This window comes from Manacus candei, unplaced genomic scaffold, assembly GCF_025592945.1.
Source record: "Manacus candei isolate 608988 ecotype Guabito, Panama unplaced genomic scaffold, ASM2559294v1 h1tg000050l, whole genome shotgun sequence".
NCBI lineage: Eukaryota > Metazoa > Chordata > Aves > Passeriformes > Pipridae > Manacus > Manacus candei.
In genome coordinates, this window is record NW_026138098.1 from 17,186,503 (window position 1) to 17,211,573 (window position 25,071).

General features: G+C 35.2%; 1 protein-coding gene across 4 annotated transcripts in view; it reads left to right on the forward strand.

The window, feature by feature from the left end:
- Positions 1 to 25,071, forward strand: part of PLCE1 (phospholipase C epsilon 1) — a 149,046-nt gene that overhangs the window by 85,432 nt on the left and 38,543 nt on the right. For 2 of the 4 annotated variants that reach the window (XM_051800517.1, XM_051800518.1), the window contains exons 4-8: positions 7,522 to 7,838; positions 18,248 to 18,393; positions 20,215 to 20,473; positions 20,924 to 21,132; positions 23,674 to 23,715. In XM_051800517.1, coding sequence (XP_051656477.1) covers positions 7,522 to 7,838; positions 18,248 to 18,393; positions 20,215 to 20,473; positions 20,924 to 21,132; positions 23,674 to 23,715 — 973 coding nt within the window. The remainder of the gene's footprint in view (positions 1 to 7,521; positions 7,839 to 18,247; positions 18,394 to 20,214; positions 20,474 to 20,923; positions 21,133 to 23,673; positions 23,716 to 25,071) is intronic. The other 2 variants (XM_051800519.1, XM_051800520.1) reach the window with 1 other exon arrangement.

The window sequence follows — 25,071 nt, forward strand, 5'->3', positions numbered from 1 at the left end:
AGGGTGGTGTGTAACTATACACTGGGGATGATGGGAGGCAGGCATGGCAGTAAAGGTGTGATGAAATCATGGTGATACTTTGAATTCCTTTCATATATTATGTCAGTGTTCATACATATAGCTTACAACCAGGATCTTCTAATCCAGTCACAAGCAGAGTTTAAACAGGTTTTCAAGTTCATACTTTTGAGTAGGAACTTCTGAAAGATGTAAGGATTGCTATGTAATTGTTAATTTAATGTTAATGTATTAATAAATACCCTGTTTTACCCTGTGAGGATGTTTATCTGCAGCTAAAAAAAATGAAATTCTTTCCCATGCATGTACATCTCAACTGTCCTGATAATTATGTCATTTGTTTAGACAACTTAATTTTGTTTTAAGTTAGAAGTTATATATACAGGTTGTATCTCTGTCTATACAGTACTTTCCATTTTTTTCTGGGATTTCATTTCGCTGATGCTGTAATTGCAAAAATAAAAAGGTGTGTTCAGAGTCTGGTTTTCAGAACTGAACCCCTTGCCAGTTCCTAAAGCAAGAAGTGATTTTAGGAGTAAGTGGATGTTGTTAAAATACTGCATATCTTTCTTTTTGCTGAATTCTCTTATGCTAGTCAGTTCATGAATCAGGATTTTGTGGTATATAATTTTAATTTAATTCAGTTATACTTCAACATGCTAGTTGCCTTTTTTTAAAATTCTCTGCAGAGGTTTCGTAACTATTCAACAATAAAATATCAGCCTTGGTAGAAACATCTGTGTATAGTTTCACAGTGAAACTATTTTTAGCAAAAGTCTGTTCTACAGGTGATTTCTACCTTTTTGCTTTTCCCTTTCTACTGTAGAAACTATTGGGTTTTTTCACCTGGCCTATTATTGTGACTTGCTGCTGCTCCCCAAGAGAAGATCACCTTCTCCAAAATCTTGCTATTACCATGATTGAATTAAACTCAAAGCAGGTTTTCTTGAACTAGCTGTGAAGTTTGCTGTTTCTATTCCATACCTGAGAAAGATCCTATGCCCTCAGAGTATGTCAATAGTATTACTTGGTCTAATGAAAAATTATTTTCCATACAGACCCTAGCTAATCTTCTTTTCTTCAAGTCATCTCAGAGTAATGTCTTCTGCTTACTGATGCTCAGGTCATACTGAACTCCAATTTTATTTAGTGCAAGTACCCTGTAGATCCAGAGCTCCCCTGCTCTAATAGTTTACAGTGCATGCTGATAGGCAGTTTTAAGAGGTAGCCCATATTGCTAGATTTAGGTATATGGAGAGAAAGCCTGTGCATCTTCTGATTCTTTGATAAGAAAATTTGAAGAAGAAATGGATCTGTTAATTTCCTTTGTTTCTACAGTGAAATTAAACTTAACCTTGATCCTATTCTGTACCCTTTGATACTGGAGTGAGTTGTTTGCAGTCAAAACTGATAACAGTGAATTCATGTTGATTAAAAGAGAGAGAGGTGTGTTTTTAATTAGATAGAAGAGGAACAGGAAATTAACAAAAGATTGTTGGTTTGGTTATTATGGTACTGATATACATTGCATCCAAGGGACAGCAAAACATTGCTATCCCAGTTATGCTGATCTGTATCAGAAACTGGTGTTCAATTAAACTACCATATATTGCATAGATGTCTTCTGTTTGGGGAGTTTTTTATTGTATTTTTCCTCTTTTTTGAACAGAACGCTTCTGCATTTTATATACTGACAGTTGTTCACCTGCAGCTGTTGGTTGGTTTGGTCTTTTTATGATCTGTTTTTATTTTCTCACTGTAAACATAATACATATGTTCTATTAAAGCATATGAACAGTTTAGATGATATCTGTAGCATGGCTTGTTAAAAAGGCATCTATTATAATCCATTTATTGCACTACATTTTAAAACCAGCTGAGAAAAATAATCCTCTAAGATTATTTTGGTAGTTTCAGTCACATTAGTGTAACGTCACGGAAGCAAAGTCTGTTATCAAAAAAGCAACTAAGTTATAAAATGCTATAATAGATTGAATAATTACTTTTATTCTTACAGCTATTGAAATCTGTCTTTTGCTTTAGAACACACAGTTTGTTATAATCACAGGATCTTCCCCAGTAGCCTTCTAGAGAGTGAACACATTGTTAGTGATAGTAATTTTCACTTTACTGCTTTCAAACTGCTGTTTTTTGGAATGTATAGAGAGAATACATTTTTTTAAAAAACTTAAGTGTAGAAAGAAAAGGACCTAGAGATAAAACTAAGACAGAAATCAAGTTATTCAATTTTTCAGTTCATCAAGCTTTGTTGAAAATAAATTTTCACATTCTGGGCATGTTTATTCTACTGAGATTGTGCTCATTAGAAAATGCAGTGACTTTTCCCTGGATGAGCTCCCATATGCATAGCACATTCAACAGTGTAAGACTTGTTGTGTTTGAGCTGAGATAAAAGTAATTCTGTGCCACTCTCCTTACTTGCTCATGTGTTTACATGGAACACAGTTCATGTGGAAAGGGATGTGATTTTATCAAAGTACAAATTGCATGGTTGGCGACGAATTTTACATAGGATTAGCAGGGTTGTATTTATTGCCCTTCTGTCTTTGTATAGGTTCCACTAACTGTGCTCAGACCAAATCCTGAATTTCTGCTTAGAGAAAATTGATGGCAGCAGTCCAACTTTTATATCATATTGTGTATTAATAAGTTATCTGTGTGCATGATGAAATAAAATTTTATAAATAAACACCTTTTAACTTTAGCTTTACAAGAGATGTGATAAACATACAGATAATTTTGCTTTTTTGTTAGGATATATCACTTGTCACATAACTACTGTGTTTAGTAGAACATACAAATGTAGAAAAATTTTATGGTTACAGATAATTAACACTAGCCTTTCTAGCAGTATTTTTCATTGTTTTATTTATAAGAGTTTCCTTGCCTTTTTCTTTAAAGTGAACCTTCCTGGTTTTCAAGTTAAAAAGGTACTGAATCAAGCAATACTCTAGCTAATATAACAAACAAATATAATGTAGTTCAAAGGGAAAAGCACCGGGAAAAAAAAAACAAACAGTTTCTCAAGACCGGCTTGAAATTTTTCTGGATACGTGCACAAAAATGCACATACAGTTCCTACATACTTATGTACTTGAAACTCATTTTTTCAGCTTTTATAGACCCTATCCAAGATGCATAGTAATAAAGGCTGAGTTAATTTTAAGTTACTCTGTTGATGGAAGAGCTCCTTTAAACCTTGTAGAAAGTCTTTAAAAATAATAAAAACACATTGTTCTTCAGACAGGGTGTTTTACAGTTTAGGATAAGCCTAGGCTGAGTAATAACCTGAAGCAGGTATTCTGTATTTTTCTTCAATTCCTATATAGATTGTTCTTTTGGTAGAGAAGATGAAATCTTTTTGTTCCTCTGTGCATCAGCAATGCTCAAGTCAGCTCATGAGTCCTTTTTTAAAGCTAGGCAGAAGTTATCTTGTTTTGATTAATAAAAGCAATGCTTGCTATTTAAAAGATTATCTGCTTCAGCTGTTTATCAACAGGATAAGCAAAGCTATCAATTTCAGCTTTAGACAACTTGCAGATTAATAGTCAGGGCACTCATTTTCTTGTAGTAGTTTTAGCATTAACTTGATGTGGTAGAGCACAAAGAACAGTATCATTTACTGCAGCAGCAGCTAATTTTAGTGAGGATTGTGTCCTTCCCTAGCTGTAAAAAACCTACTGTGATTTTAGCCTGAAAGCAGTTCCATTCTGCAAGTTAATCTTTCTTTGAAGCACAGAAAGATACTATCTGTTTCCTGAAGGACATAAACTGACAACACAAAGCTGGAGGACTTGTGTATGAGACTGGATAGCGAGATTTATAGCAGAAACAGAGAAGTGCAAATCAGTTCCTGGAGTGAAAAATGGCAAAAGTCTTAGGCATATATATAAAAAAAGAAAAGACAAAAAGACAGTCCAGGAAAAAGGATAGTTTAGTAGGTACAAACAGACAGACTTTTGTGCAGAGCATAAATCATGGGGGGTGGTGAAACTGAGAATCAGGATCCTGGATTTTCTGTGATAAAACACAGAAGATTGGAATGAGAAAAGATAAAAAATCTGAATCTGGAGAGGTAAATTATGCCAACCAAGACTTGCAAAGATGTGAATTATGGAAGAAATAAATAATTATAGGTGTAGAAACAGTCAAGAGAAATAAGTTATATTTCTACTTCTTCAGTATTTATAGCCATACTTTAGCCATGAGCTCTGAGGCTTCAGATTTCTGTTTGTTCTGTGTGCCTGTTGTTGGATATCAGCTGCAGCAGCCTGTTGCATGGACTATTACATTACAGAGAGAATTTACATAAAGTTCTTCCAGTTTAATGAAGAATTGAGAAATGCTAGTTTGAAATTCTGTGTTTTGAATCAGAAAGTGTTTTATCTATTTTCTGTCTTGTTCCAAATCCAGCAACACAAGTGGCTGATTTTGAATCCTCTTAGCTTAGCTTCTATGGAAAGATTTTCTTTTTGACAGCTTCATTTTTCCAGAAGACTGAAGCTGGTTTGTGAAGCCTTCATTACGGAAGATGATGGTTTCATTAAAGGTAGTTTCATTAAAGGCTTTCAAAATCATGCATTAGCTTTCTGCTGGACTTGATCAATGGGCAGTCAGTCTAGTGAAATCAAATTCTAATGAGATATTCCTAGTAGTCTCTGGCAGTATGGAGACATGCTTTGGAGCCAGCCTCCTATCTCTGGTCACTTCAGTGTGTTGAGCCTTGCTCTTAGATGAGAGTGGACCCCAAAGGGTAATTATACTTGCAATCTACAAAGGATCATGATCAACCTACTGCAAATTCAGTGTCAACCTTTGCCAGATTTAGAGGTCTCTGAGCAAAGCTCTGAGACTGTGGAAAGTGGGAATGTGGATGGGGTTTGTAGTTGGTATTGTAATGGAGAAGGTGAATTATTAAGAATGCACCTCTAAATCTCGTCAGCGAGCAGTGCATCAGGGAACAGCACATCTTCACTCAAGTGTTACCTCTGTTCCATCAGTCACTCCTTGAATAGGCACTTATAACTCCTTATAGAGTTATACCTTCCTTTCCTGCAATATTGATAAAGTGGTTTTAACTGTAGTTACCAAATAAGGTTGAATTTGCAAAGCACTGGTATTGATCTGGCATTGCATGGTACTTGCTGGCTGTCTCCTGTGATACATGTTCAGCTGCAGCCAAGCCATGATCTGAGCTGTCTGGTCAAACTGTCCATTCCTGACCTCAGTACCTGCTCCAGAGATCGGATGCCACTGACAGCTACAGCTTTTTACCAACTGGGACGTGTTAGTTGCCTTCTGGAAGTGCATCTTCTAGTGCAGTTTCATCTGAAAAGGGTCCACTTCATTTGCTCTGAGACTAAACTAAAGCACAGTAAGGGAGGACGTTTGGGAGATTCACTTCAGAAGTGCATTTGTGCTCTAAAATAAATTCACAACATAAACACAACCAATATACCCTCTGTTTCAGCGGTGAGACACAGGAGAGGCTGGTACAGGCTGTACTTTCTCTGCCTTGAGTGAGAAGAGGTGTCATGCATGGGGAGTCAGTGAGGCACTGTGACTTCTGGGAACAAATGGGTGGTAGTGAATGTTTGTGTCATGCCTTCCTTATCCTCCTCTTTCCGAGATAATGCAGGTTGTGACAGTGACAGTTCAGTCCATATATGTAAAGCACTGTGTAAATACATAATCCATCTAATATAAAAGGAACATTATATTTTGTATTGGTTTTATTTTGACATAAGCTTATGTTCTGTTGTCAAGAATAGTGCACGTGAGCTTTAAGAGCTTTTTATTACTAAACATTTCAGAATTGTTCTGTGTAGATTGAAGTAGGAAACAAAATTGGAGTCTCATGTAGAATTGAAGGAAACAAGACTGAAAGGAAGCCTGGAAGCTCACGGCACTTCACCTGCTGCCCAAACCAGCAATGACATGTCAATGTGGTGTTCTTAACAGTCTTTTTCTCCCTGATCTTTCTTGCAGGCATTTCAATGACAGAGATTTCTTGATATTCACAGATATTGTACAGCACTTCTTAGCCATCACTGAAGTTGCACATGTTCCCCACTATATAACCAAGACACTGCTCGTTGCAAATTAAGTCCACTAGTTTTTTTGCTTGCTAGTCCAGACACAGAAAAAATTTGTCTTTGCTCTTTCAGAAGCCTCTTCTTTATTTGAACATTTCTCAATAGGTTCTATAAGCCCAAAGACTTTATTTAAGGCTACTATAATTTATCTTTTGACTTCTAACAGAATATATTAAGAAAAGGCAATTTTCTATTTCTGTAACTTCCCACTGATTAATAATGCTTTGCATAAAATGAATGTAATGGGAGAACCTCATGTAGCATATTTTGTGTTTATTTATAGGGGATTGAATTGTAATCAGACATTATGAACTTGGGTTTTTTTAGAGAAAAGAAAGGATATTTGCTCCCTCCATGAAATGAGAGTTTATGTATATATATTTTTAAAAAATTAGGTAAAAGATCTAGAGTATACCTCTATTATGTGTGAAAAAAATTTCTGAAGATATTTTTGTGAAGCAGTGCAAAAAAATAAACTCCTTTTTCTGAGAATGAGGAATAGTACATACTTTACTGTACTATTTAATTTAGAGTACCATGACAGTTTCTTGAAAAATTGTTCAAAGAACCCATTCTAAACTTATCTAGTAAGAAGACTCATACTCACGGTTTTGGAATCATTGTGTTGATGTTTCATGCTTCCCACATAATCTTACAAAGTTTGACTTCTTCCTTCTTAGGAAAAGTTTTATTTTTCAAGAGATATCTCTGCAAGGATATTATAAAACTACCATGAATGTTTTGTATTGATGGATAAAATATGCATGCTCCTAGATAGATACCTTTTCCGAGAGGAATGAAAAATGTTTTGTAACTTTGGCATTTTGTTTTAGTTTTTTATCTTATAGCAAGTGGGATGTGAAGAAAAATACTGAACCACATGGGTTTTAAGTGATCATTATACATTATTTTTTGTGGCAGTGGAGTCTCAGTGCCCCAGTCAAGGCCTCAAGCTTCTTTACACCGTCACTCTAATATGGAGGCAAAACAGAGGCACACTCTGCCCAGGTGACCCTTTTATCTGAGGTTTTGACAAGGCCACAGGTGCCTGAAGCAGGTGTTTGGATATGTTGGGAAGTATGTTTTGGCAGGTGGTTTAACAATCACACAAGCCCTAGTTGCCAGCTATCTAGCTAATACCAGATATAGAGATAGGCATTATCTCTAATGCCTATAAAAGCACATAATGCTTTGGCATCTCTAATGCCAAATAAAAGAACATATTAGGTTTTTTAAATATAAAGAAAGTAGTTAGGATATAGTGTATTGCTGAGTAAATGAATGAGCAGTTTAACAAAACCAAAATAACAACCTGTCTTGTGTTTGCACGGCACAGTCCAAGAGTTAAAGGCAAAACCTAATAAATTTTTTATTTATTTTGTTTTAGAACGTCAAGCATGTACATCTATGGCTGGCTCCAGCATCCTTCTCTCCAACGTGGCTGGGATCAGCAAAGAGCTGATCGAACTCCAGCACCTCATCCAGTTCCCAGAGGAGGTTGCCAGCATTCTGACCGAGCAGGAGCAGGAGCTCTACCGGAAAGTCTTACCCATTGACTACCTCTGCTTTTTAACCAGGGATTTGGGTAATGCTGAATGTCAAAGCAAGCTGCCATCTCTTAAGGCTTCCATATCTGCTACTATTCTTTCTTCTCCCAATGGTGAACATAATGCTGTAGAAGATCTTGTGACAAGGTTTAATGAGGTAAGGGTTGTTACCTGTTATGTGGTTAGTTATTTCCTTTATCTCTCAGAGCTGAATTTAGCTGTAGTGACAGATTTTTAAAATGTAAATTAAGATGACCAGGGATTTAGCTAAATAACTTGCACTGAATTTAATAGGAGTTATGTGACCAGTTTACTCAGTGAGTTTGGAAAACAGCAGCCCAACCTTTTCTTGCACATTGTAAAATAAACATGAAGAAAAAATTACAGACTTCTACTTCTTTGTATATATACTAACAGTATGGGGTACAGTTTCAGTCAGTTTATTATTTTGTTTAGGAGCTGGAGTTCTATTTATTTGTTTTGGATTTTTGTAGACTAAGCATGACTTAGGAGTCAGAACAGAAGTATTATAAACTAGAATTTTCTGTATTCTCTGTAATATAAGTACACTAATCTGCACTATTTATTTATTTAATCACTGTGTGTGTCTTCGTGAATGTCCTTATACAAAGAAGTGTGACTTGGCAGGACACATTTTCACAAGCCAAATCTTGAGTTCTTTATTAAGATTTTAATTTATTTTTACTAAAGTGATCTTCTGATGAGAAATAGAAATAATAGAAAATTGATTGAGGATTCAGAAAACTGTAAAAAAAAATCCACCAAACCAGAAAAAAACCAACTAAATCTCAGATTTTAGCTGCAGAAACGTGGAACAATTTTTTTTCTCTTTTTTTTTTTGTGTTAACCATGTGCAATGTTAGCAGTTTCTAGATTCACAGAAGTGCAAGAAAAAGAAGATAAAGTTGACTTAAAGCTCTGTTAGTTTGCTATTCACTACATTCTTATGGTTTAATAGGGGATGAAATTCTGCAGGTAGCAAAAAAAACCCAGCATAAAATTTGGAAGATGGAGAAGAATGTGTATTAATCCCCAGTGAACTTCCTGATTCCTGGGCAAAGAAGAATCAGTGAGTGAATATTTAGCATGTTTTGAAGTGTTCCTGACTCTTACACGTTATTAAGATTTAGCAACTAAAATAGTGTAAATACATTGTCTTCTCTCACCTCATTCTGTGATGGGAGCCTACATAAAAGTTGCAACTGCAATATCCAGTCTTTAAACAGAGCCTAAAAATAATTTAAATTAGCTCTAGTTATTTAAGAAAACACTGTGGCTGGTGCATTGCTGGAGAGGAGTCTAGCTGCTGACCCAGCTAGGACACTCCTTCCTGTGGTGCTTCTCTTACAGTGATCACGAGAGTGAGGCCAGTGGAACAAAGGTGCAGTGTCAAGCTCTAGTATGAGCTGGTGAGGCACAGTGCCAGAGCAGTTTCTAGAGGACATGCTGCAGTTGCTGTACCAATTAGAATGACCATCGTTGTGTTCTGACATTGAGGAATCACAGGATTGAAGAGCAAGTAGATGGTGAAGTCTTGTCAGAAATGTCTAGTCTGTTCCATACCAATGAGAATTTTAGTGTTAAAGATGCCTTTTGATAAAATAGTCAACATTATCTTTTAGCCTTAGAGGTTTGTGACTTTGCGGTTTTTGTAGTCTGCCATTATGTGTTTGATAATGCTACAGGAGAGTTTTTTATGTCATTTGAATTAATTCCTAAATATTCAGTGCATAGATTCTATGGTATTTAGTGAAATAGATTATTTTAGGTATAATCTGGAATAACTTTTTAAAAACATAGATGTTATATGTTTAAACGGAGTTATTGTACATTACTTACTGCTTGTAATAAATCACCGTTTTGCTATATGCTTTATCTTGTGGTGGAGTATATCAGTTGCCATAGCCAATCACCAGCATGAACTTTCAAAATGTCTTTGTTTATAAATGGCAAGAAAATTCTTGTGCAAAGAGTCATGATTTTGTTGGCAAAACTCAGTGAGCACTTGCTGATTTTTTTGGCATTGCCTATAGAATTACTGAAGTGTATTTATAATGTGGGAGCCAAAATTACTTTTAGGATGACAGGCTTCTGATACATAATGGGGAAAAAACAATTCCATGCTATTGTTCTGTTAAATAACAATTATATTACTTAGAGGATTTTTCATAAAGCAATATGCTTTTTAGTATTTTTTCTGACAGTACATATTAATGAGGAACACTTTATAACACTTGTTTAAAATGTCAGTCGATATATCATGAAGATTTTGGGCTACATGCATTCAGTATCACCAACTGTAAATAAAGTCTGTAGTCTTTAAAGTTTGATTAAAACTGTAGTTGCATGACAGTGGAGACTTGGGCGCAGCACATATTTATTGGTGAGACACAGATGATGCTTTATTTGCTGCTAATAATATCAAATTGATCATAGAGTCTTTTTAGAGCAAGGCAGTAGACCAAACTAAAGACAGATATTCTTTCTTTTAATAAATCTAATTAAAAGCTGATTCTGAATTAGTGACCAGTGTGGGAGGATTAGAGTGAAATATAGTGACATCTACCTTTACTTAACTATTGGCTTTGGGATTCTCTAAGACTGTGCACTTATATATTTTTCTGCTTTGATAGAGCCCTGACTACCAGAAGTTTAGTTTCCATGGATGTAAAACTGTGGGAAGAAAGTATTAAGGAGATTCTGCAGTTAGCAGAGCCTTGGTAGCTGGGAATAAATTAGGAAAACAGTACCTAAGTGTGTTTCAGGACCCTGAGAACTGTAACTTGCTTTTTTCCATCTTTCCTTGTGGCCTACCATGACTTCCTCTTCTTCATTTAGTTATTTTCTCTGATTCCTGTATGACATGAGTTCACCCTGCTGCTTTGCCTTCAGCAGTGTGGTCCTTACTCAGCATCATATGCCACAGTCTTCCTGGGATTCTGTTTCTTTTTCTGTATCTTTACCCTCCCAGGCTCTTGCACCTTTATAGCTTTTACTTGCACTGACTCTTCTGCCTCTCACCATCAAAACAACCACAGAAACACAAGTCCAATGTACATGTTGTAAATATTTGTGTAAACATTTAAAATAATTTCAATCATTGCTTTATATAAACATGAAAAAAGTCTCTTGTAAGTTGATCTTTCTGGCTACATCTTCAAGTAAAAGAGGAGGAATAAAACTTAAAACAAATGAAACATTTCATTTTCCATGCTGAGATATGCATACAAATCAAATGTGATGTCACAGATCGAAAGCTGCACCAGACTGAAAGATCATTCAAACAGCTGACTGAAGGTAGTCCCACTACTGAACTAAAAATGCAAAATAAGAAGTTGAATACATAAGGTGGTTTTTTTAAAGATATGATTGCTAAAAAATAAGCTAAGAAGGTAAAAAAGTTAGAACCACTCCAGTATAGCAGTACTACGGGGCTGGGTTCACCATTCACTAAGAGATTCTCATATTCAGTAAAGTTAATTAAAAATATGACTATTTAGGACACTTAGAGATGATAGTTTTATTTTTAATGGTTTCATTTTGTAAGTTTTTTTTCATTGTTCACTCAAAACACAAAATTAAACCTCACTAGCAAAACAGAGACATATCATTTTACTGAAATAATGGAATGTAAATAAATATTGTACTCTGTCTCTTAGTTCAGCATTTTTTTGCAATGCCTAAATGGGTTTGCATAATGCTTTTAAAAAGACTATGTTTGTACAAATATCAAACTGTTTCCAGTCCTTGTTTGGAATTGTGTTTAATCAGATTTAAAACGGTAAATGTTCTCTGTAAGGTTATATAATTTCACTCAAGCATGTAAAGTAAACCATCTGTGCATAAGATACGCAATTTAAAATACTCAGATTTTAAAAATGCACCTGGAAATTATGCTGCATATTATACAAAAAGCCAAAAAAAATTTAATAATTAAACTTCAATGAAACCCATGTAAAAAACTCCAGTTCTGTGCTATAGGCTGTGATCCTTATATTCATCAGTAAGCACTGATGCACAGTTAACAATGCAAGGGAACTTATTACAGCCAGCTATTAGTGCTAATGCTGCATGCTGCTAGTGGGTTTTAATTATTTTTTAAAGGGAGAAATTGGACTATACTGGTACACTAAGAATTGTGCTTTCAAACAAGATAATGGATGCTTTTCCCTCTGCCATAAACACCACATGATATCTGATAAGAGTTATTTTTTTACATGGATTTTTTCATGTTCTTCAGATTTTACTTAAATTTCTTTTTTTTAACAAAATTATTAAAACCAGAATGATTTGATTAAATGGGTTAGATTGCTATGCTTATCCTTTGGATACCTGAAGAATCATCATCTTGTTTTGTGTTCAGAGACTTTTACACACAGACTTCAGTTCATCAGTATTAAAATTTCTTGCTCCAATGTAGTCAGTACTTGAATCAGCTACAGTTTGTTATAGAAAAATATCATGGCTAATTTTTATGTTAGGTGTTGAGGAAGTATGTACTATAATCTTGGTAAACCAAATGATTTTGTTTGCTAGCAATGGTGTTAAACTTCAGACACAGATCTGTGTTAGCAAATTTCATCTCTGAAAGCTGCATCTCTCAAGAATTTTGAAGTTCCTAAAGAAGTTATATAAAAATAGAAGACATCGTTTCTTCTGTGTAGCATCACTCACTGAAGTATGTAGCTTGGGAACTGCTGTAAAAGCCTTAAAAACTTAAGCACTTGGGAAATGAGTGTAAAACACTACAAATGACAAAATACTACACTTTGTAGGTGGAGATTGTTAATAGTTTTCTCCCTCAATACCTATCACCACCGCATTTACGTTCTGATAAAATATAAACAATAAATTCATTCCTGTTTAAAAGAAATCATGTAATACATTCTCTAGCAGCTGTATAGAGGATAGTAAAGAATTATATGTATGTACATATGTATATATATGTATATATGTATATATATATATGTATGTATATGAATTTGTATAATCTTGAGTATTAGAAGAATAAAATAAGAGAATGAGTAAATAAAATCCATGACAAATTTAGAGATACAGTTAATAATTCAACTAAACACTGTTCCTTCCTGTGTACATGTAGCAGGGCTCCCATAGAGTCCTGTAGGTAACACTTGAAAAGACTTTAAGGTCATGTACCATAACTTGAGGATCAAATTCCATCATGGGAGTCTCTTTTACGTCCTTCAGATTTTATTAGTAAAAGCGTCAGTAATAAACTCTGTCCTGCCCCTGACAAATTGGGAGACTTTTGCCTGCATAGAGACTTGAAATCAGTGGTAGTTCAGTGATTAGGTAATCAAAAACATAGGCTCATGATTATTTTAATCACTGGTGTAGATTTTCCGTGTTTAAAAGTAAAAAAAAAAAAACTAATGCTGAGTTATAATATGCCTTTCCAAATGCATTAACAATATCTAACTTGAATTTATTTGAAATTTTTGATCAAAGTAAGAGAAGCCTAAAAACCTTAAAAAAAAAGTCATTGAAAAGAATAATTTTTAGTGCAGTTAAAATAGTAAGGGATGATTTAAAAAGATAATTTCAGAAAACATGAAACTGTACAGATCTTTTTGTCCTACTGTACTTGCAAACACTGCTCAGTACAGCTTGCGTTACCCAGACATCTGATGCAGGTCCTGTGTGTTCAGATTTAGATTTGAGGGAGACTCCTGTAATTCTGAAAATTTGCAAATGAGGCTACTCTACTATATGTCTGAAATTAATTCGGCACAATGTTCTCAGTGCTCCCCTGTATTAGGGTACCAGAAAATATTTAAATCTTAACTAAGCATGTATTTGATTGGATTTTACTTGTTTAGTGCGCAATATTACTATGCAGTAATCCTGAGGGACACTCATTTTTATCCATCTGAATGAAAAGACTGGTGTTGTTATCAACTTGTTTAAGTGGATCGTGTTTTAATTTATCACTTTTCTTGTGTCTTGTAATCATGTGGATTATAGTAACGAAGCCAGGATACATTTTCTCATGCTTTTCAGACTCATCATCAGTGCAGCGGAAATCTAATTATAGGTTGGCTGTGGTGACTTCTGTTCTGAAGGGAGTTTAAAATGAGTTATGTAAACAGAACTATGTAAGTCAAGTGTGAAAAAAAGTAAACTAAGGAAATAATGATTACTGTGTTGATATATACATTGTGATCTGACGTTAAAGTGCTATCTAACACAAAAACGTGGTCCAAAAAGCTTTACTACTCAGTCTGAGAAATATTTACAATGTATTTTGGTCTCCTTGGCAAGGCTAATACTGTGTACTCCTTTGGCTGGGCTGTGCTGTCTGTGGTCCCAGCGCTGCTTCAGACATTGCCTGAGTTGTGTAGCAGCAGTGTAGTGGAGTGGCAGCTTGATAACTAGGCAGCTGGCTACCTGGTGGTGCTTCATCCTCAGGTGAGCTGTTCCTCTGGGGTGATGCAACTGGGGAGGTAGCTCTGCAAGCCAACCAAGAGTGAGCTGTTCTGTATTCAGCTGGCTGAAGTGTCCCGAAGTCAGAGCCTGCCAGGGTGGAGCTTTCCTTTGCTTCCTTCCTCCTGCTAGAAAAACCCTGATTTTAGTGACAGAGAAATTGTGCCACTTCAAAATACTGTCTGTGCTATTTGCTTGTCAAAGGGGAAGAAACAGGATTCTGAATTCAACTTTCAGGTGAATTCCATAGCCACCAAGAAATAAGTACCTATGCAGAGTTGCTCTCTGCTTTTGTTCTGTGTGAGGTGCATCTAGCTCAGGTGTACACGGACAGCATCTGAGTCCCACTTCTAAACTTCCATTTGAATGAAGATCTTGACAAATTTGTTATTTCTTGAATACCATCTATGCAGAGGAAGCTTATGCATCCCAGGCAGCAAAAATTTAGTATATGCATTGTCAGGTATTTTGGGGATCCAGTGGCAGCTACACAGACATTTGAGAATGTCAGTGATTATGGAGGCATACCTTTGAGGATATACTGTGCACTCCTCACACAGTTATCAGTAAATCACAAAATTTAAGGTATGTTTACTGAATGTTGTTTAATAAGTGTATGTTTTAATTAATACGCTTACATTTCCTCTGAGCTGTCATTCATGGTTTTTCCTGAAGATTGCAGTCCTTTCAACTCACCTGCATTTCAGTGTTGTTTGTACATCAGTTATTTTAACTGTGGCCATTATGAGTAAACACCTCAAATGAATGTCAAGCTATTCCAGTATGCATTTATTGAAGAGCTTTTGAATATTGTTCTTCATTATAAAGTTCTTGGGTCCATCAGTTCTGCCAGAGCAGAATAAAATCTTCAGGGAGTTTAGAGCTGGGAAGTGACCTCAGCCAGCTGAGATTCAGCTTCAGTTTTCTGCACCTTTAAAGCCCATTGATTCAACCAGATCTCCCACCTTCGAAACTTCTATAAGAAAAATCCCCCAGGCATTTTAAATGGAAAACCGATAGTTCTGCTTATTAATTTGGTGTTTGTTTCCTAGCTGGGCTTCAGGACCACCTTTAACTTTTGAGAAAGGCCTGCATTGTGCTGTTATCTGACTTACTTTGCATAGCATCCTCCTTTCCATCTGTCTTCACTAAAAAAACTAGGAGTAGAAAACTGTTGCAGATGTTAGGCACAGCACTCAGCAAAAACCTCACTGAATGAAAAGGGATGACCTTTGTGCCCAGCTCCTTTCCTCTGCTCTCTTCTTTCTGACAGTACTGTTGCATTTTAATCATCTCAGTTCTAATCTCACTGATGAATTCTCCCAAGAAATCAGTTTTGGGTTACAAGGCTAATACATGTTTTGAGAAGCCCATAATTCCCTTTTCTGGGGTCTGTATGATACATTCAGATTAATCAATCAGCAGTCTCTGAATATTTAATAGAAAAACTTTATAGACACTTGATGCTCTTCTGAACCACCAGTAAGGTCAATTTATACTCCTGGCTACTGCTAGATATTCTATAAAAGTCAAAACAGTCTGTAGCATATGTAGAGGAACCATTCTGTTCCATTCCTAAATTCAACATATAAAACAACATGAATGAAATTTTCCATTATCTGCATCTGACTGAAGTATCCCAGTCTGCTCCTCATGCTTTCCCTGATCTCCAGGAAAAATGAAAATACGGAAGTTTCTAAAGCAGGCATGTTCACTGCCTATCAGGAGTGGATTGTATTTTTAGGTGCTCAGTTTTCTCCCCTGATTCTACCCAAACTGTTATATCTGCCTTTGCCCATTCTGTTTTAAAATTTAGAGATTCAGACACTTTATTTTTCTTTCTTGTTTAGTGATTCTTTAAATATTTTCTATTCTTCCAGTAAGTCTATTGTTGTCCTGCGAGAGGAGTGAGCATAAATTTCATGGTGCCTTTTGTACTCTTTTTTTACTTGTACATGTGCATACAGTATCTGGAGGCTGCAAAGGCTTGTTCATGTTGCCATTTATAATTTTTTGTTTGCTTTTACAGATTGTTTGTAAGAGTTCATCATAACTGTTTATAGCAGTCCTAAACTCTCTATTAAATAAAATTTCAACAAGTGGTTGCCCTAGTTTCAAGGTTTCCTCTTAGTGGGGAGTCTGAAGTCAGTTGCCTTTTTAGACATTCTTTCTCAGTTTTGATACTGTTTTCTCCTGATCATTACATCTTTACTATCTTAGATTAAAACATATATGTTTAAAATTATATTATTCTTTAAAATGTTTAAAATCATATTAATCAAACTGTCATTACCACACTTGGTATTTCATACCAAACAAATATTGGGGATTTTTTGTGTGATTGCATGTTTAGCATTTACATTCCCTAAGAGAGCCATTTCTGGAAAATAGGAATAATGTCCAAAAACAACATGTAATTTTATTCCAGCATACACAAAGAAATCTATGCCAACCCTGAATTACAGATCTGACTGTTTTGTTTCACAATTTCTGATTTCTAATGGATTTATTTTATTACCTTTTTATTCTGGTTTTGCCCTTACTTGACCCCTTTGTCATGCAGTGCTCTGGTTGGTGGTTTTTTATTTTTCCATATCTTCATGCTCTTCAGGTATGCACTTCTTTGTCGATTCAGGCTTTATATTTTAGGAATAACCAATTGAACACTTCAAATAAGATTTCATCTGAATTCAAATTCTCATTCTGAGCTGCTGCAGTGGTTAGTCTGTTGTCCCCTGATCCGCACCTCCTCTTAAAGCATCCCCATAGTCATGGTACTCATTCCTGAGTATGTCCTCCGTGAATTAATTTTTCCAAGAATTCAGTCCTAAAAAATGTGATTTTTTTTTTTTTTTTTGTACAAACATATATATTGCATATATTGTAACTATGGCTTGTCTCTCATCTGGACCTTTCTCATGTATTGCTCTTGATTGATTTGGGCATCTGGAAGGTTGAATAGTAACTTAGATTATTCATTCTTTGACAATTCTCCCTCAGGAGTGGGAGGGTTAGAACACTGAGTCTGTATGGGCTTGCCTAAAGGGAAGCCCTATATATTTACATTTCATTTCACATGCTTGGTTTTTAAAACAAAAGTCTATGCCTCCTGAGGGGTGAACTAGCATTTTCTAATTTTTATAAGCATCTCCTCACACTGGTATTGTCTGTAAACACTTGCATCCTTCAGGACCAAAGAATGGAACTCAGTGTCAGTAAACAAATCACGTTTATTGCCCCCTAAGTGTTTACACAATGACAAAAATCAAGCCTCCAGAGAGTCATATTGTAAAAAGAAACAGTTGGTTTAAATTAGGTTTCCATGTGAAATATAGCTACTTTTTATGGATGTTGTGGGAAATAAACTGGAAAGACAATCTGCACACTGATAAAATGAAGATTTGATTTTTATTTGTTTAAATGCAAACAGAGTCACATACTAAGTTGATTTCTGATTCTGGCATTAATTAATCATCAAACAGAAGTTGGTCATATGGTCACACTTAGGAAGGTGGGGGGTTTCTTTGTTTACTTCATTTGTGATCGTGCAAACAGATAATGTGAACTACTTTAAATGTTCAATGCATGTAGGAATTTGCAAATTTGAGCATTAAGAAATCTACCAGTTTGGTGAAATTAACCAAAACAAAAAGATTCCAGTTTATCAACTTTTACTGTCCGTGTTGAAAAAACAAGAGTTATTCAGTGTGAGGCTGAGAGTTGTAAGCCATGTAAATGAGAATTTACACTGCAGATCTCTCTGGCAGCTTTAGAAACCAGCACTAGCTTAAGCTATCCATTTTCTTCTGTGGCCTCAACGCATATTCAGAATATCTTGTATTAAGATGCAGTAGTTATTTGTTTAATAGAAGTTTTTCTGGAGTAGTTAATAAATTAACTGCTGTAATGGGAATATGTCTCTGTGTAAGTTGTGTTTGCAATGCATATGTGATTTGGCCATGAGCGTATAGGTGGAATTTTGTCTGATAACCTCCTGGTGGAAAAAAAAAAACAAAAAAACCCACCTTATCTGTCAAGTATACATGAATGCTCCAAGTGACATTGCTTTGATTGACTGTACTGTCTGGTTTATTTTACAAGGTGAGCTCGTGGGTTACCTGGCTGATCCTGACTGCAGGTTCTATGGAGGAGAAACGAGAAGTCTTCTCATATTTAGTACATGTGGCAAAATGCTGCTGGAATATGGGCAACTACAATGCTGTAATGGAATTTCTGGCAGGGCTAAGGTACTGGCAACTCTTTTTTCTAAATGGCTTTTCAGTGATGGATTACACTTCAGCCTCTGTTAAGGAGATGTCTCTGGAGAACAATGAATTAAACAGAAATCTGTGGCTAAATCACATCATCTCACAGTGACTTTCTAGTAATCCCTTCTGGAAAAATGAAGCATGCTAAATGCTTTTTTTTCTCAAAATGCGTTGGAGACTCTTATCAGTTTTCATGGTATGTGCTGAATATGTTGCATTAGAAAACATCTTTCTTTTTTTTTTTAATAGAAATTTTTTAAATATGAGAAGAAAATGGGAAAGCAGTTGTGGTTTATCTAGTGAACTACAACTAATGTAACTTGGGGTAGGAGTCTCCAGGACACAAGTGAAACGTAATTGTGGTGACATTCTAAAAGGATCAGTTTTAAATGTAAAAAAAAAAAAAATCAACCCCAAAAGAACTAAAAAACTCCAACAAAACCAAACAGCCAAATCTGGTTTTTAACCCCTCCATTAACTGATACAGAGGGATGTTGGGATCTCATGTTGTTGTGGTCTTATATAGAAGGACCTGCAGTATCTCCAGGAGAAAGAGAGTGTAGGGGGTTAAAGACAGTTCACTGCTTGCTTCCTTAGGGAATTACAGATTCACCGTGCAGGGCTGGGTGAGCCAGAAAGCAGTGCCTTGGGACTGACAGTTCACAGGGCAGCAAATGGGACCGAATGTGGAAGAGTTAAGATCAGATTTCCCTTCTCTTAGCTTTAACCCTCCTTGTATGTAGTGTTTGTTTAACAAAGCTCTAAAACATTGCTGTTTTTTGTGATTTAGTAAGGACTGATCGAACTATGTTTATATTTTTGGTATATAAAACATATTTGAAACACTCATAGGCGTGGGGAATACATTTTGGCAGAATACATCCACAATCTCCAAGCTGTGTAATTTATGAGGGAAAATGCAAAGCCAATTAAGGGATTAATTTTATCTCTAAAGCATCTGCACAACACAAGGGAAAGAGAGGAGAGGAAGGCCAGTGCTGATTAGCAGTGTTTATGGGACAGGGACAGAAAGTAGGGTTAAAGGGCATTCTATTGTGAGCATTTCTATAGACCTTTTGGTATGTCTGAATCCAGAGGTGGGCAGAAAGGCCATATAATTGCACAGACATAGAGCTCAGATGGTGAGAGAACTGCCAGAGGTACTTGCAACTCTTGGAACTATTTCTGTTTAAAATCAGAGTTTCTTGTCAGCTGCAGCTCTGCACTGGTGCCTGAGACCTGAAACATGGTCCTTAGTTCCTTATTTCCACAAAAATAAATAATTTGTGAGCAAAACAGAAAAAAGCCCCCTATTTAATTTTGTAAAAATACTTTTAATTAAAGAACACCAGCTTTTGCTAACTTTATGGATGGTTCATAATATAATTACAGGAATTTGTAAGAAACAGTCCAGTTTATCTTTATGTCATTTCCTTAGTCTTTTCGTATTTCTTTCTAAGTCCTTAGAAATTTCAGGCAATGACACAATGAAAGTGTTAGAAGGCCTGCTGGTATATCTTATACAGCTGGTCTTTTGTTAAAATGTGACATGTCACTCCAGTAGATCAGACTGCTTGTGTCTCCTTTTTAGCTTTATTCATTAATAGTTCTGAGGGCAGAAATATCTTAAAAATAATTACCTTGATTTCATTAATTCATTCATTTGTTCATTCATTCATTCGTTCGTTTCTGAGCAATGATAGTTTCCTTTATTACATACATATATGCTGTGGGTGTTGGACTTGAAGGTAAATTGTTTTAAATTATTTTAATAAATATTGTGATCTCTTTTTGCAATAGATCAAGAAAAGTTTTAAAAATGTGGCAATTTATGGACCAGTCTGATATTGAAACCATGCGAAGTCTGAAAGACGCTATGGCACAACATGAGTCATCATCTGAGTACAGGAAAGTGGTCAACCGAGCACTCAATATTCCAGGCTGTAAAGTTGTTCCTTTCTGTGGTGTATTTTTAAAGGAGCTTTGTGAAGTTTTGGATGGAGCATCAAGCCTCATCAGACTCTGTCCACGATATAACTCCCAAGAAGAAACATTAGAGGTAAATGAGATAAGGATTTGTAGCCATCCAGTGCTTTATTTTATGTAACTTTATACAAAGGCATCATCTGATTAAAATTTTCTAAACTAGATTGTTACTAGGCTGTTCAGTTACATGGACCTTGATTTAATTCTCATAGATGCTTAGCAATTTAGATTTGGTTGTTTATATGTAGTTCAATATCAGAGTACTGAGAAATTATATTAGTAGCAAAGGGTCATGTTAGATGAAAAAATTAAGAACTGAGGCTTTTTTAAAGTTTTCAGGAATTACTGTAATTTACGTTACTTGATTTGTGAAGTCATTTGGTCTAGTTTGGATTGCAGGTAGGCACAGAATCCTGTTGGAAGCTAATAGAAAATATGTGCTAAAATATTCTTAGTTGTAAAAATTTCTACAGATGACACAAGATTCTATTCATAACTATACTAATCTTTTAGATATCTCTAGTTTGTTTCAGATTACAGTGGACAAGATAATTTCTTGCAACGAGTAGGTCAAGATGGTTTGAATAATCCAGAAAAAGAATCAACAACAAACAGTATCTTTCAAACTATCCGGAGCTGCAATCGCAGTTTGGAATCTGAGGAGGGTGAAGATAATGTTAGTGAAGGGAGCGATTCAAGAAAAAACTCCTTAAAGGACAAAAACCGGTACCAGTAGGTTTCATTTTATTTACTATCATCACATGTGTATTTCATGGTTTTAATTTTTAATTTCCTTTTACCAAGGCTTGCTTTTAGAAATAAGGGCAACTTTAGCACTTTCCCTTGTATTTATCTTCTTCAAACTCAGAGCTTTTCTCCACTGCAGTTACTCTAAGTATCTGATACTCAAACTGCTTGGAAACTCTCTGTATAGTTATATTTTCCCTCATGATGTAATTACTTCCTTTCATGATAAGAGTAAATCCTTTTCGTCTTACACATACAACTTTAAAAATCCACAGTTACAATTACAGTCTTGATCTCTAGTGACAGGAATAGCACCAGGACATACTTGTTATCAGAGCTCAGAACATAATATTCTACATGCTCAGGCAGTGTTCTACCCCCTTCAAAATAAAGGTTATTTATTATCCTTCAAAAGACCTGTTCTTCTAAGGGCATATTAGTTTGAGGCTTTTAAATTTTGTTAAGAAAACATTTGTGAGTACACATTTTGAATTCTCAAGTCGCTGTAGTCCTGCTGTTTTGCAAAGAATTTTACTTCATTATGCTCTATGTCAAAAGTAGTCTCTGATTTCACTTTGAAGACCTGATATATTCTGTACTATTCACCAGCAGGATATATGGTAAATGCAAAGTTTAAGACATCCCATGATCTTCTAGAATCTTGCTTTGCAATGAAGTCTGATTGCAAAGCCCATGTAGACATAAGTGGGTCAGCTTTAAACTAAGTAACTGTTAGACAAACATCAAATTAAGTAACAGAACTGTACTGTTCTGAGACGAAACACTGTAAAATTACACGAGGGTTTGCATAAAAACAACCTGCTGAAGTCACTGCTGGAGTTATTTTATTGATAATGTCTGTCAGAAATCCATATGTTCAGAACCATCCAACGTATTTCAGCTGCTTAAACATAAAATCTAATAAATGGCCACCTGAGAAGCAACTACCATCTTCCTGCTTAAAATGCATTTATTTCATTAACATGTAATTCTAAATTTCATTTCAAATAAATAATCATTATTTCCTGAAAGAATGGTTTCTAATAGAATTATTCACATCTGGCTTTAGTTGCTTCTGGGAATTGGAGCAGTAGATTAAGGCAAGAAAGACAGACCCACTTCTCTGTCCATTTATGTTATCTCTTAACTTACTTCAGTCCAAATACTTTCTTCCAGGCATTATTTTTTGTTCATTAGTGTGCTTCAAAATCAACTTGCAAATTGCAGTTCAAATGGAGAATGAGCTAGGCAAATCAACATTTCACTAGGATGAACAAAATAGAAATTAAATGTAAAAGAACGGTATGGAGAAAATTGAGTTCTTTTTTTTATGTGTTTATGAAATAATTTCTTGGTAAATTAGTTATTTGTGCTTTATATTTAAATATAATCTAGTAAATTCCACTCTAAGTAGAAATTAAATAAAAAAAAAGCCAATATGAATCTGAAATGAAAGTTTAAAATTCAAATGAACAAAACTGCAGACAGATATTTAAAGTTATGTTTCCTGATTCAGAGCTACTAACTACTCAGTTAGTAATGTATTCAGTAAGTTCTGATTTTAGCAGTAAAATGACTTGTAGGAGAATACTTGTGAAAGTACTGATTTAGCTCAAGTACTTCATAGACTAGAAATTCCTTATGCACTTGCCATCTCTTTCCTGGGCATGCAGAGAACTGGGTAAAGCACAGGAGCAAATTGGTGCAGAGGCAGAAGGGCCATGTTCTGTTGTCCTTCTTGTATGGAAGCTGTGATTTTTGGTTTGTTTTTAATTCTATAAACTGATAAAGAGTTCTAAGTAAGAAATTTAGTCCTCTTTCTTGTGAGACCTGTCATATTTGCATACAGTGTTATAAAATCCAACTTATATCATGAATATGTATTACCTGATAATTGTAACAGTGTGGTCATAAAGGCAGAAAAATACACTGCATAACATGTTCCTTATTACTTTATAATTGCAAGAAAGATTTTCAATTAGTTTTTCTTTTGATGATTTGGATTAGCATTGTGGAACATGAACACACCAAAGCTGGTAGGTTAATTTGATTTGAAGAAAATGAAAGGCATCTAATAGAATCAGTGGGCAATGGGTATAATTACTTTCCTGGTTGAGTAAACAAATAAGCTCTATCGTTCTGTAACCAGTGACCCGTCTAATCACCCTGAGTTTCTGTACATGCCAGATAAATATCAAATATTAATCTTTATTAGAACTCAAATAAAGTTCTCAAATAAATAAAGATAGGTAGGAAAATACAAAAAGCCTCCAGGTTTAAAATACAGTTTTTATGGATTTTTTAATCAATTGATCTATTAAGATACTCCAAACTTTGATGCATTGTTTTCTTAGCCTGATCTCATCTTCATGTTTAAGATGAAGCTTTTCTAATTACAGTAAATAACTTATAAAATAATAGGGGAAAACCTAATTTTTTTTCTTTTTACCTACCCTGCAATTTTCTCCTCTCAAACTGCAACCTGTCTTACTGTTTTCTTTATCTTTTCATTTCCTTGTGTCTCAGTGCAGCACATAGAAAGAAAGCCTCTGGTTCAAACCGAGTTCTGTAAGTGTTCTCAGTAATCGTGGCAGTGTCGTTTTTGGCAGCTCCTGTCAGAGTTCTGTTTCTGTACATGGTTATGTGTGTGTGCCTGGCTCACCTGCTGCTTTACAGTTTAATCTGTGGCCTGCAACATGCTATTAAATGTGAAATAAGGCAGAAACAAAGTTCTATGATTTTTGTCCCCGCTGTACTGGGCTCTTTCAGCCATCCACACCTTGTCTCAGAATACATTTCCTAGCATTTTTACAGAGACTTGTTTGGTTGTTTTGAGGACATAGAGGAGGAAGAGCTGCTTCAGTTGTTTGTTTAATTTTAAAATGTTAATCTTGTATAATACAGGTAAATATTTCAATTTACATGTGTCTGTAAGACAATTTATATCAGCTCAGTTACAATGTGTGGCCTTTATTTTTAGAAATATTCCTTAAAGAAAATAGTTACGCTGTCAGTCCCCTCACCACAAGCAATAAATCCTCAGCCTATTGGCCACTTTTTTATAAATTTGGCGAAGAGTTGGAGACCTCACCAATTCATAAATTAATTTGTGGCCCAGGTAAAGAAGAGTTTTAGGGAAAACTAATGGTCATCTGTACAGTTTAGCACTGGGAGATAGAGTATGTGACTCGTTCTGACTCACAGCATGAATCATGTTCTGCTCAGTTGGTAGGACTGGGGCAGGAACTGAGAGTACTGTAGGAATATGAAGGGGAAGCACAGAGGGTATTAGGACAAGATGTCTTGAAGGATATGTAGAGGAAGATGGTTTGTATTTTATTGGCTGGATATCCTTAGGAAAATGTGCTTCATTAGTTCTGTTGTGCACAGAACAGTTTTTTCTTTTTTTATGTTCACTGAAGAAGTATCAAAATATTGAACATTTATTCACTCATACATGTTAGAAGCTTCTTCAGGGAAGGCATTTTATTTAAACTGCCTCTTTCTGTTGATTCAGTATTGCTGCTCTGTATCTGCTGTTTCTAATTATGGCAAAATATTTCAAACATTTCAGTTGCTGCATACAAGTTTTATGTTAATATTTTTGTTAACTAAAATTAAATTTTCTGGTGGAAAATATCTGACAAAATTCTTCCTGCATTCTTATAAGGAAAGTGTGTATTTTAACCACTATTTTACTAATGTTAATCAGAGTATTATATAATGTGAAAGGTCTGCACCTTAAATCAGTAATAGAACAGAGATTAGAAGTCTTGTCTTCAATCCAGTAGATCCTGCTAACAGTTTTCACATATGGTACCTTATATATCAACTGAAGCAATATTATGCTGTGAATTTAAAAACTGTAATCACTCGACTTTAAGAACCAATCAGACATCTCTATTGTTAATGCGAAGTTTGGAA